General features: G+C 49.7%; 3 protein-coding genes across 3 annotated transcripts; 2 read left to right on the top strand and 1 right to left on the bottom strand.

The window, feature by feature from the left end:
• Nucleotides 1-23: 23 nt before the first annotated feature.
• Nucleotides 24-1071, top strand: BO94DRAFT_625004 (putative histidine acid phosphatase; the record flags this gene model as incomplete). Its single annotated transcript, XM_025617255.1, has 4 exons — nt 24-126; nt 173-430; nt 486-513; nt 578-1071. The coding sequence occupies 4 exons, from the start codon at nt 24-26 to the stop codon at nt 1005-1007; spliced, it is 819 nt and encodes a 272-aa protein (XP_025466905.1). The 3' UTR covers nt 1008-1071.
• A 488-nt stretch (nt 1072-1559) lies between these two features.
• BO94DRAFT_494050 (ATP-binding protein) lies at nt 1560-5181 on the bottom strand. The gene is made up of 2 exons (XM_025609217.1): nt 2989-5181; nt 1560-2937 (listed from the first exon to the last, which is right to left on the bottom strand). Exons 1-2 carry the CDS (start codon nt 5054-5056, stop codon nt 1835-1837), a joined length of 3171 nt encoding a protein of 1056 aa, XP_025466904.1. The 5' UTR covers nt 5057-5181; the 3' UTR covers nt 1560-1834.
• Nucleotides 5182-5659: 478 nt separating this feature from the next.
• On the top strand, nt 5660-8305 carry BO94DRAFT_536021 (uncharacterized protein). Its single transcript, XM_025611919.1, has 4 exons — nt 5660-6075; nt 6145-6403; nt 6462-7053; nt 7109-8305. Exons 1-4 carry the CDS (start codon nt 5921-5923, stop codon nt 8017-8019), a joined length of 1917 nt encoding a protein of 638 aa, XP_025466903.1. The 5' UTR covers nt 5660-5920; the 3' UTR covers nt 8020-8305.
• The last annotated feature ends 2989 nt before the right edge of the window (nt 8306-11294 follow it).

Here is an 11294-nt window from a genome sequence, read left to right as displayed (position 1 = left end):
CATCTCCCCCTACTTCACTCCCCATGACCCCCCCATCAACCCTACCCCCCCAACAGGCTGCAACGTCACCCGGGCCGCCTACCTCGTCCGCCACGCCGCCATCTACGCCAACGACTTCGACTACGAGTCCTACATCGAGCCCTTCGTCGAGAAACTGCGCAACACCTCCCAGGACTGGACACACACCGACTCCCTCTCCTTCCTAACCAACTGGACCGCCCCATCACCGACGATCACCTAGAGAAACTCACCCTCGTCGGTCTCCAAGAAGCAACAACCCTAGGATATCAATTCCGCCAACGATATCCCCATCTCCACACCAACAAAATATGGTCCTCGACCGCCGAACGAACCACCAAATCCGCCCAGGGCTTCATCTCCGGCTACACCAACAACCAGACCCACATGGACCTGATCAGCGTCCCAGAGAGTAACACCACCGGCGCCGACTCCCTAACCCCATACAAATCCTGCCCCGCATACAGTTCCAGCTACGGCAGTTCCTACGAAAATGTACCCCCCCCCAATCCCTCCCTCCCTCCCTCCCCCCAACTAACCAACCAACCAACCAACCCAGACCTTCACAAAAACCTACACCCCCCCTAATCACCCGCCTCAACCACCTCGCCCCAACCTTCAACTTCACCTCCTCCGACATAACCGCCATGTTCGAGCTCTGCGGCTACGAGACCGTCATCCGCGGCTCCTCCCCCTTCTGCTCCCCCCACCTCTTCACCCCCACCGAATGGCTCTCCTTCGAATACGCCAACGACCTCATGTACTTCCATAACACGGGGTACGGCCGCCCGCTATCCCCAGTTCTAGGCTTCCCGTGGGTAAACGCCAGCTACTCACTCCTCGCCTCGAATACCTCGGACCAAGACATCTACGTGTCGTTCACGCATCGCGAGGTTCCCCCTACGGTGGTCACAGCGTTAGGGCTATTCAATAATAGTGCTTATTCGGGGCGGATAACGTTAATGAGAGTATGCCCGTGGGGGAGGTGAATTATGACCGGGCGTGGAAAAGTAGTCACATTTTGCCTTTTCTGGGCAATGTGGGGATGGAGAGGTTGGAGTGTGGTGGTGAGGGGATGGGTTTGAGGAGGGGGTGTATTTTAGGGTGCTGGTTAATGGGGCGGTTAGGCCGGTGGTGGGGTGTAGGGATGGGCCGGGGGGAGTTGTAGTGGGGAGGGTTTGGGAGTTTGTGAGGGGAGGGGAGAGGTTTGGGGGTTTGGGGGTGGTGTGGGAATGGGTCTGCCGTGGGGGAGTTGGGGATTTATTCTAGTTGAATGGAGAATGAAGTGGATGGTGTTGGTTGATACATACATGAGAGCTTATATCATTTTTTTTTACTTCACATACATACCGATTCAGGAATGATTGGATTTAATATCGGTTGGGATACAAGCTGGCTAGCTTGCGGTTGCGTTGTATCATACTAATGGATGAGTAGGGGGAATAGTGTTATTGGGGATTTTAATGCTGTAGGCCAGGTTATAGCTATCACAGCGAGGGCTGGTAATTATAATTATTCAGGTCCTATCCGGTCTTCTTCTGGTTAAAGTGCAAAAGTCCTTTTATTTTGTCTGGATCTTATTGAGTAATGATTCGGGGAAGGAAATATCAATGACCCACAGGGCTGTTACTATATAGCCAGAACATGGTATGATCTCTATATGCGACGTGACCCACAATTCGACGGTTGGAAGCTGATCTGTGTAGCTAATCATAAGTTCCGTTTCCACTGACCATAGAAACTGTCTCTGCCTATCTGACGTGGTATATACGTGCAAATGTGCAGCACTGAGGAGGCACACAAGATTGCCACTCCCTCAATATCCATCACCATAATCATATGTCTCATCCTCTGGGTCATAATACTCATCTTCGTACTCCTCACCCACGTCGTCTTCAGCAAGATACTCTTCATGCCCTGGAGGGTCTCTTTCCGGAGGAAACATGTTTCTTCCGAGACCAGAGGCCCTTGGTCCGGCAGCCCGTCTTGCAGCAGGGCCACCCCGGCCACGGTACCCTGGACCAGCAGAAGCGTGGGTAGATGACAACGGCCCTTTTCCTGGTTGCGGTACAGTTCGTGGTATCGCCCGAGCTTCCTGTTGGCTATCGAGATACTCCTGTGACGGCGGGTCATATTCAGGGAGCGGAGCTGGTTGTCTTTGAGTATTCTGGCGGTAGACTGGACGGGCCCTTCCACCTCTGGATTGCGCTCTCCCTCTGCCTGACCCACGAGGCGGATAGTAACTTCCTGGACGTTGTCTCTGGCGCGGCGGGTTGGGATTATAGACCGGACCGTCATCGTAATCGGCTGGGTCGTAATCATCCGCACGGATGGTCATATTCAGTGCTTGTTCCGCTTCAGTCTCCCCCGTTGTCTCGAGGAGGTAGTTGTCGAATCTCTGGATAGTCTGGGAAATTAGCTTGAATTGGCGATAGTCCAAGACATACTCTCCTTCCCGGGAAGGGGGGATATTCAAGTCGACTTCGTCGTGGGGTTCATCGGAGGGTCGATCGTTCTCTTCCGTGTTTTCGTTCCATTGGTCGGGTTTGGCGGATTGTACGTCGAAGTGTGCAAGGGAATATGCGGTCTGAAAGGCGTTGCGGATCTGTCGGCCGTTCCATCGATGGTCTGGGTTTCGTTCAAAGTGCCACTGAGCGTAGTGCAGAATACTCTTTTCATTGATGGTTATGGTCGGTCCTGGAGAGACTCCTTTATGTTTGGCGTATTGGTTCCGTGTGTTTCCCACCTTTTGTAACCGGCGGATGTTGTTCTTGAAGATGGCTAACGTTTGATCTAGATCGAGATGTTTGTAATACAAGCTCAAGTGGATACGTGACTTGAATGCCTCATCGAGGATACCGACTCGATTTGTGGTCAGGAACAGAACTCCACTGTAGTATTCGAGGACCCGGAGAAACACTGCAATGAATGAGTAAGTCGACGATATAGTATACAATAAGACTGACATACCTGACACCAGAGCATTCTGATTCAGATTGCTCAAATCACGACGAGTCAGGAAAATGTCGGCCTCATCCAACAACAGCACGCAATCCCAAAGATGTGCCAGGCGGAAGATTTCCTTGAGTTTGGACTCTACGGTACTGGGATCGAATCCAAGATCACCGCAGGTGATTGCAAACAAAGGCTTCTGATTTGCTTGAGCGACAGCTTCGGCCGTGGCTGTTTTGCCCACTCCAGGCACTCCATGCAAGAGAATGACAAGCCCAGAACCTTTGCCCCGAATCAAGTCCAGATTCAACTTTTCGTTCTGAAAGTGTGCCTTCACTAGAGCACGAACCATTCCCTTGTGCTCCTTGTCAATCTTAAGATCCTCAAAGACATTTTCAGCCTTTGAAATTGGCCTGAGCGATTGCACATCGAACCGGACAAACCTCCGCTCGTGAAAGGTATATCCGACGACGCGGCGAGGGAGAAGAATCAGGTCATCAGTCCCAAGTTCCTTGACTGAGCCACTTTTGAATTCTCGTAGGAATTTGTTCGTTTCGTAATCGCGGTCACTGAACTTGGCAATAAAGTCTTCGGATATCTGCAGGATCTCAGTTACCTCTCCCTGCAACAATCCTCCTTGGGAATCCCAATGTTTTATCATGTATTCATCCTCTCGGTCATCCCAGACGGCTTCCTGCCATCCTCCAAGAGTATGGCTTGATTTGGTGGCAAGCTCATCGTCGGATTTATGAGCCTCGACAAAGTCAATCATCACTGGACCGTCGACGTGCTCAGACCCCCCTCCAGTCGTTGGCTGCGCAGTTGTTGGTTCGTAGGCCAGAGTCCAGCCTTCGTAGTAGAGATATCTTTCAGCCAATGCGGCTTGGAACGACAGACCAACCTTCTGCTGCGAATCCAGTAGCGTTTCCCTCTCTTTGAGAAATCGGAGGGGGTAAACCTGCAAGGTTGTTATATCTTTCTGACCTTGGTAGGCCCTAATGCTAAATCGTCTTGGATAGGGCTCGTAGGAGACACCATTGAAGTCAATGAAATAGCACCAAAGATCTAGCTCTTGCCTGGAGTTCATCGGAATATCACACTGGGCGCCGCTTGGATACGTGTCGCGTGTAATCGTGTGGAGCCTCCAAACTTTCTGGGCGAGACCAGCTGGCTCAGGCCAGATTTGACCCGTGGGAGACTCCGATGCAGACGGAATGTAGACAAGCTCTCCAGGCTGAAATGTCATCCACAAGTCCACAAAGGAGACTTTCCGGTGGGTCGTTCCGGCCGCACGCTTCCAAAGAGGCGAGATTTCGGTCTCCACGAACTCGATGTACTTTCGAACCTGGCGTAGAGTGGTGACAGAATCCACAACCGGTCCTACAACTGATTCCACGGGAGCCATCGGCCGGAAAGTCTCACTCTCGGGATCCGAGCCGCCTTCAGAGGTTTTGGTAGATTTGGGCACGGCCGCAGAAGGGAGAGGCATATCAGGTGCCCCTCTCTGGTCTATAATGGACCAGCGTGACTCTAGAATCTCCAGACACTCCTTCATCTGCGGAAGGTAGTAGTGGAGGGCCAGAAAGGGCCGGTAGAAGACCCGTGGTCCGAGATTGGCCCATTTATCTCCATGGCCGGTCAACCGGGAGAGAAGGAGAAGGAGATGAGGCGACTGGATCCTCACACGCTGAATCCATGTGTCGTCATCTTCTCTAGTCTTGGATGACCCTCGTGGCGCTCGCATTCCCCAGTGTTCCATGCGGCGCTGATTGATTTCTTTCCATATATCTTGCGAGAGGCCCTGGTAACCGAGCAGAACCTCGATAATTGCGAGACCATCGTCCGGGGCATACCGATTTTTGAAACGATCATAGTCAAGATAGTCAACCTGGGCCTTCCAAAGCATTCTCTCCCGCCTTTCTGTCCACTCTTTCATCCTTTGCTTCTTGGCGTCCTCCGATTCTAGGTCTGCCGGAGGCGGGCCCACCAGTCTGAAATGCAGGCCATCCTGCTGGGGAACATCTCCGAGGAAGCTATTCACCGGTTCCTCCAAGGTTGTGGCTTTGGCGGGTGTGGAGGGTTCCATGATCAATCTATCCCAGAGAAATAAAGATATGCCCGCCACCGAAAGGCTCTGTCTGAGTAAAAGGTACCAGCACTGCTCGCCACGTATACCAATAGCCCGATGGTCCTTAGTTCAAGACGAAGACGGCCTCGGGAATTGGGCTGGACTTTATGGTTGGAACGAGATGGATGCGCCATCAGCGCCATAAGTGCTTGGCCACGTGACCCTCCCTCAACTGCTTCGCCGCTGCGATGGTCTCTGTCTTGCCTGCAATGAATCCGAGGCCACCGGGCTCATTCACCAATCACCTTGTGAGCCATTGCTCTAAGGATGTGCTCTGTATGGCCGAGCCCCTCAATCTATGACACTCCCTTCCTACTTTAGATTAGCGTCGAGATGCTAATGCAACTAACATCTTGGAGACCGATAAGCCAGGCCCATCCATGAGGGGATTTCCGCAACATGCCCAACAATGATTGTTTGCTCCGGAGCGGGGTGGAGTCAGCTGAAAGGCAGGCAGGTCCACATCGGCCACGTCGCCGTCAGCACTAGTTACCAGCTGAGCCAGCCTCACGATGCCCCCTCCCGTGTCATTTCTGGCGATAATCAGCAGCATCACATTCCCTACAACAATCAACAATGGTATATCCACGACAGCGCGAAGTGATAATATCGGGGAGGAATTGATTGGGCGATGAGATCATGAAAAAAAAAATCCAGCAGTCCATCGTATGTGCGGATGCACCATCGCGCACCATCCCTACTTAGTAGGTAGGCTATGCAGCCCCTCTGGGAAGGATCAGCGGGCGACTTCTGCTGCAGTGATATTCCATCGCTCATCGACCCCGAAGGTGGGACATCACCGTCGAGCATTCAAGTGCAGCCATGACTACGTCTATGGGGAATTCCAATCCCTTAGAATATACTGCCTCAGCTGTGGCCTTCATCAGCTCCGAAGGCCCCGACATTCATCAAGGACTGGGGGGTTATTCACAGTACAGCTTTCAGCAGGATCGATTCATGCCCGTGAACTGTCATAGGTGAGTCGGGCACGGTACTTGAAACTTCAAGCTGCTTCCAGCACGTTTCTGAGACTAAGCGATTACTAGATCCCTCGAAGGACTCCTCCAACAGTATCTACCGCTGAATCTAGGATTGCAGCTTCCGAAAAACGCCAATGAACTCGAACAACTGTCCGAAAGACTCGCGGGCGCTGAAGATCGATACAACGGGGAAAAGAACGGATTCTGGCATTCCATCTGGTACAACCTTGGCGAAGGGGAGGAGGTCATTAGCAATTGGATCGGTCTCATACCCAATGAGTATGGTCTTGCTATTGTGAAGACTGGGCTGGCAGTCGTATTCAAGGTGAGTGGTAGCACCGCCGTTGGAACAATTACTCTTTCCTTCTTAACCTATACACCAGCTTGCCGAAAGGTCTGCCGAACGACGACAGAAAATCCTCAATACGTTTGTCGCGATCCGAAATGCTCTCGCAAAAGCCGATCCAAAAAGGCGAAATTTCCGAGCCCATAAGGATGTCGCTGCTTGTGCGGAAAGGCTCACTCAGACCATCACTCAGAGCATCGAAGACATGATAAAGTTGACATCGGCTAAGCCCTCCTGGCTTAAGAGGTTGGGGAATGTCCCCAAACCGAAGCAAAAGACGCCCCAAAATCCAGACTACATCTTGGAAAGGCTAGCTAAGTCGACGAGGGAGTTCGAAGACGTCGTCAATCTCGCACGGGATAATACAATTGAGGCCACTGGATACATGGCCCAGTCCATCACATCAGCGCTGCCGGTGATGGATGACAACATACGTGGGACGTATAATCGCTTGCAGACTATGGATCGCAAACAGGATGTCCGAGACGAGGAGAGTAAAATGGAACGTCAGAACCTTTACACCATAATTGAAGAACATCATGCGACTCTGCTTGGGATGGCGAGGGAGCAACATGAAAACCAGCTGTTGGCCCGAACCACGATGGTCCACTTGCTACGTGAGACTAAGAGTAAGTGCTAGCTAAGTATGAAGACAAATACTAGTTGTTGACTTTTTTGAAACAGGACTGGAAGCCGAGAACAAACTGCTTCGCCGCCAACAGAGATTTACCCCCAATTTCGGAGGCATCATTGATGAAATCCAACTTATTGAGATCCTCACCCTCGCACCAAGCTTTGCAGATGGCGAGTCATCAGACTCGACCTACATGCTCCGCCAACCAAACGCCGACTTGCAGCTGGCGTTGACATACAAGGGAAAATTGAACCCGGAAAGTCTAAGGAAGGTTCAAACCGCAGTTGTGACAGATACCCGTGTTCTGGAATGGCTCCAATGCGCTGAATCCGACCTCATCATGGTCGATGCGAAGGCCATCAATCCGGGCATGACTAAGATATCCGCCATCTCGGTATTCAGTGCCACCTTTATTACCAGCATGATAACCGCTCGCCCGGAGGATGTGGTCGTTCACTATTTCTGTGGACAGCATTTCCGTCCCAAGGATACTTGGCACGGGCCCAACGGACTCGTACGCTTCATTGCAATGCAGCTGCTCATGAAGCTGATGGGAATGAAGCAGGTCAACCTGAGCTTCATTAGAAGGGAAACTTATGTTCGAAAACTGGAGGAATGTGACACCTGGACTCTTTGTCATCTCCTACACCGCATAGTGGCACAGTTTCCCCACGAGATGACAGTCTGCGTGGTTATTGATTCTATCTCACGAATTGATACATCCAGAACCTCTGACGAACTTGGAGTCGTGATGGACCACTTGCACCGGATTGTGACCGACCCATCCCTCCGCCCAACTGTCAAGGTCTTGCTGACCAGTCAAATGAATACCAGTCGAACATTACTGCAGTCAGTGGTCTTCCAGGATGATCCATCTCGCATTGTTCGCCTAATGCCGAATAAAATTTCCCGACCTTTAGCAGACATGTCTGGGCGAGTTGTTCGTAATATGATGTTCTGAGATAAATTGAGTGGGGTATCATGCTCGATCCTGATATGAGCCTCTTCTTGATAATAGCAGGTGTAGATACATGAATTTTTCCACCTCTTTGATACATCATAATCCTCAAATCTAATGCTACCGTGTGAGACAGGTGATGGTATATTTATGATCTTACTGGGAGTGTTCGGGCCTTACAACGGGATCAGACGTGGGTTTTGATAGATATCTGTGGGTTGCATGGAGAGGGATTTTATTAAAATAGAGAGAAGGATTTATCTTTCATAGAATATATTATGTATCAACGCTACCAACGCTGGGTTAGGTAGGAAGTAGAGTAACTTTGTTAAATCCCACATCAAATATACAAATACCTCCATCCTGTGTAAAGCATACTCCATATCCCCCCTCTCATTACCTTTCTACCACCATGCCTTATTGAGAGATGGACGCAGAGATGAAGATAATAACCATATCCAACCATCCGTCCTTCATAACCCAAATACAAACACCCCAACCATCCCAACGATCTCAAAGGCAAGACCCCTAACAGCGGTAGAAATAAATCCTTCCGAATTGGAAAGAACAGGATTGATTGTGGCTCCCAGTCCATTTATCTTCACAATCCCAATACACACGACTGACTTTGCGCGTGGTTTCTCCCCGAAAGGCATTTTCCTCAAGTAGCTTTTGATGTCCTAGCCGACGACGCGACGTGTTCCATGGTCCGGAATTTCAACGTCTTGTTTTTCTTGTTTAGAGACGAAGGCGAGTATTGGGAGGAGACATTATTCGTTTGCTGAATGTAGTATGACGTTATCGAGCCATATTGCTTTCGATAGTATGGAAGGCCAAGTAACTAGCTATCTTGTAGTAAGTTGATGAGGTGAAGGACCTTCCAGGTGGCGTTTGAGGATTTGATCGTGTGCGTAATATGGTGACGAGATGTGAGGATAACCATGGCACAGGGTTTGTTTTTGAATACTTTCTCATATGCCCGCCCATTCCAAATGTAATATGGTTCTTGGTATCAGGTGGAACCATAACAACGGTAGAAGTAAATCTTGATCTTTCCCCGTTGGAAAGAGAATAGGATGATGAGTTCATCAATCCGATAAGGTCCTTGATTATTCCACCCCATTTATAAAGATGCTTCCAATCTGGTATCTGATAGTTGTTTCGGGGACCTAAACACGACACGACATGACATGCCATGGATCACAACATCCCCAAGAACCCCAACAATGGTAGAATTAAACCATTCCCCATTGAAAAGAATAGGATAATAAATGCCTTAACCCGATGAGATCCTCAATCATCTCATCCCATTCATAACAAACGATCCAATCGACTTCCAACCTGCGATGTCTCTTCAAATATCCTTCATCCTTTTTACCCCACTTTTCCATCTCCCGAGAAGAAAGAGTGAAAAAACCAGTTTCTTAGTTAAAGACCCCCCGCATAATCACAAAGTCGAGAGTTCCTTCATTACCCACAGGAATTATCAATCCTTCGCTTTTGTATGGAAGGAGTGTGTCGTATGGCGTATGTATGACAGGGATGCCATAGAGCCCGGTAGATCATTCTTCTTCTCAGCGGAATGTAAACCCACCCAACCAACCAAGTGACAATCTCATTGTACGCCATCGAGGTGAAGGACTTCCCAGGTGACGTTTGATAGGTTCGATGAGATAATTTGCGCAACCTGATGATGTGTGCGATGTGGGGCTTTGCCTCCTCGTACATCCATCTAACTCAATTCAACCCTTGTTTGATTAAGTCCGCTGAATATATTCACGACGATTCCCATCCCGTAGTAGAGAAGGAAGTAGATAAGGAGTTGATCGGTCAACCAGCTCATTTGGACCCTTGACCTCCCCCACATCATGGAACAAGAGGTGTTTGGCTCTTCGATAACTCGCGCAATTTGAGGATATGCGATGTGGGAGTACCCATACCCTATTCGTTGAAACTCTTCCTTCTCATACTCCCACCCAACTCAACCCACAAGTCCGCCGAAAATATTCACGAACTTCGTAGTAAGAAGAAAGTAGATGAGTTCTTAGACAGTCGATCAATGGGTTCGCCATCACCCAGACTCAAACATACCCTCTTATTCAAAGCCCAGGACCAGACCAGACCAGACCCTATGACCGATGATCCGATCAGGTTATGCTCGACGCACGAGGCAGGACATCACCATCCTGCCTTTCCGGGTATAGCCATGCCACCATTCATCAAGTGAAGTGACAAGATAGATTTGAAATGGGATGGACTGTTCAACCTCGGTAGACTATGCCAATACCATTTTGGTTAATGAAAACCCAAGCAGTGAGATTATAATGTTAGACAGGACCGGAAAGGCACTGAGTGCACTGTCCGAGCCCATGTTTGGCATATTTGCTCGTTTATGAGAATCTATCGGCTGGGTTCGATAGATCCCGAGAATCATTGACAGGTGAACATGTGGTTCGGCATTGTGTGTAGTAGGCCACCACCCTATTGACAAGGGTGACTTGGAGTGCGTGATCAATTGCGAGAACAAATGCTGTTGTCTCGTAGATATCGGTTGATCGATTATCTTCCTTTTGCGGATGATTGCAAGATATTCTTGACATCTTGGTATAGAAACTAGGACATGGTGATTACTGTGAAGACTAGAGCAGACCAGACCGTCCAGGTGCGGAACTTCTTTTCAGTGAGGCTGTGTTTGGGGATGGGGTGAGGGGATAAGCCCACCGAGCCGATAGGAGGAACAGATGATAGATGTCATTGTTTGGTAGTTCATGATTTTTCTCGCTCCAGGGATTCGTAGTTCTCGTGGATGTGGGTGGTGCTGTGTTTAGGTAGACCAGACCAGACCGTGCGTTTGGAGTTGTGATTTGAGAATAACTCATGGTGGGATGGTAGTTCATTGTCGAGAGTAAATGGTCATGGTATACACCGCTTGAGATGGATATGTTGTATTGTATTTTTGTGTGGTTTCGTTTTCAGACGCACCATGTGTTTGCAGTGATGCTTTGGGAATACTTCGCCGAATGATCGCATTCTGCGAGGTTGTTATTGTGGTTTATACCTTATAGTAACTCCCATTCGAGTGCTCCATACTTGGTGTTGGTGGGTGGATTCGTATGTAGGTGGAGGATGTGTCGAGCCATACCCTGGAAGCCGCTTGTGGTTTGTATATATGTTGCGAAGATATACCATGATGAGGTTTAAGAGCCCGTAGTAACTCCCGTTCAAGGGGTCGAGACTCATGTGGACGTGGGTCGTTTCGCATGCTGGTGGACCTTGTA

This window comes from Aspergillus sclerotioniger, assembly GCF_003184525.1.
Source record: "Aspergillus sclerotioniger CBS 115572 chromosome Unknown BO94scaffold_16, whole genome shotgun sequence".
Taxonomy (NCBI): Eukaryota; Fungi; Ascomycota; class Eurotiomycetes; order Eurotiales; family Aspergillaceae; genus Aspergillus; species Aspergillus sclerotioniger.
The sequence above is the reverse complement of the archived record's forward strand: the minus strand, read 5'-3'. Positions and strand labels throughout refer to the sequence as shown.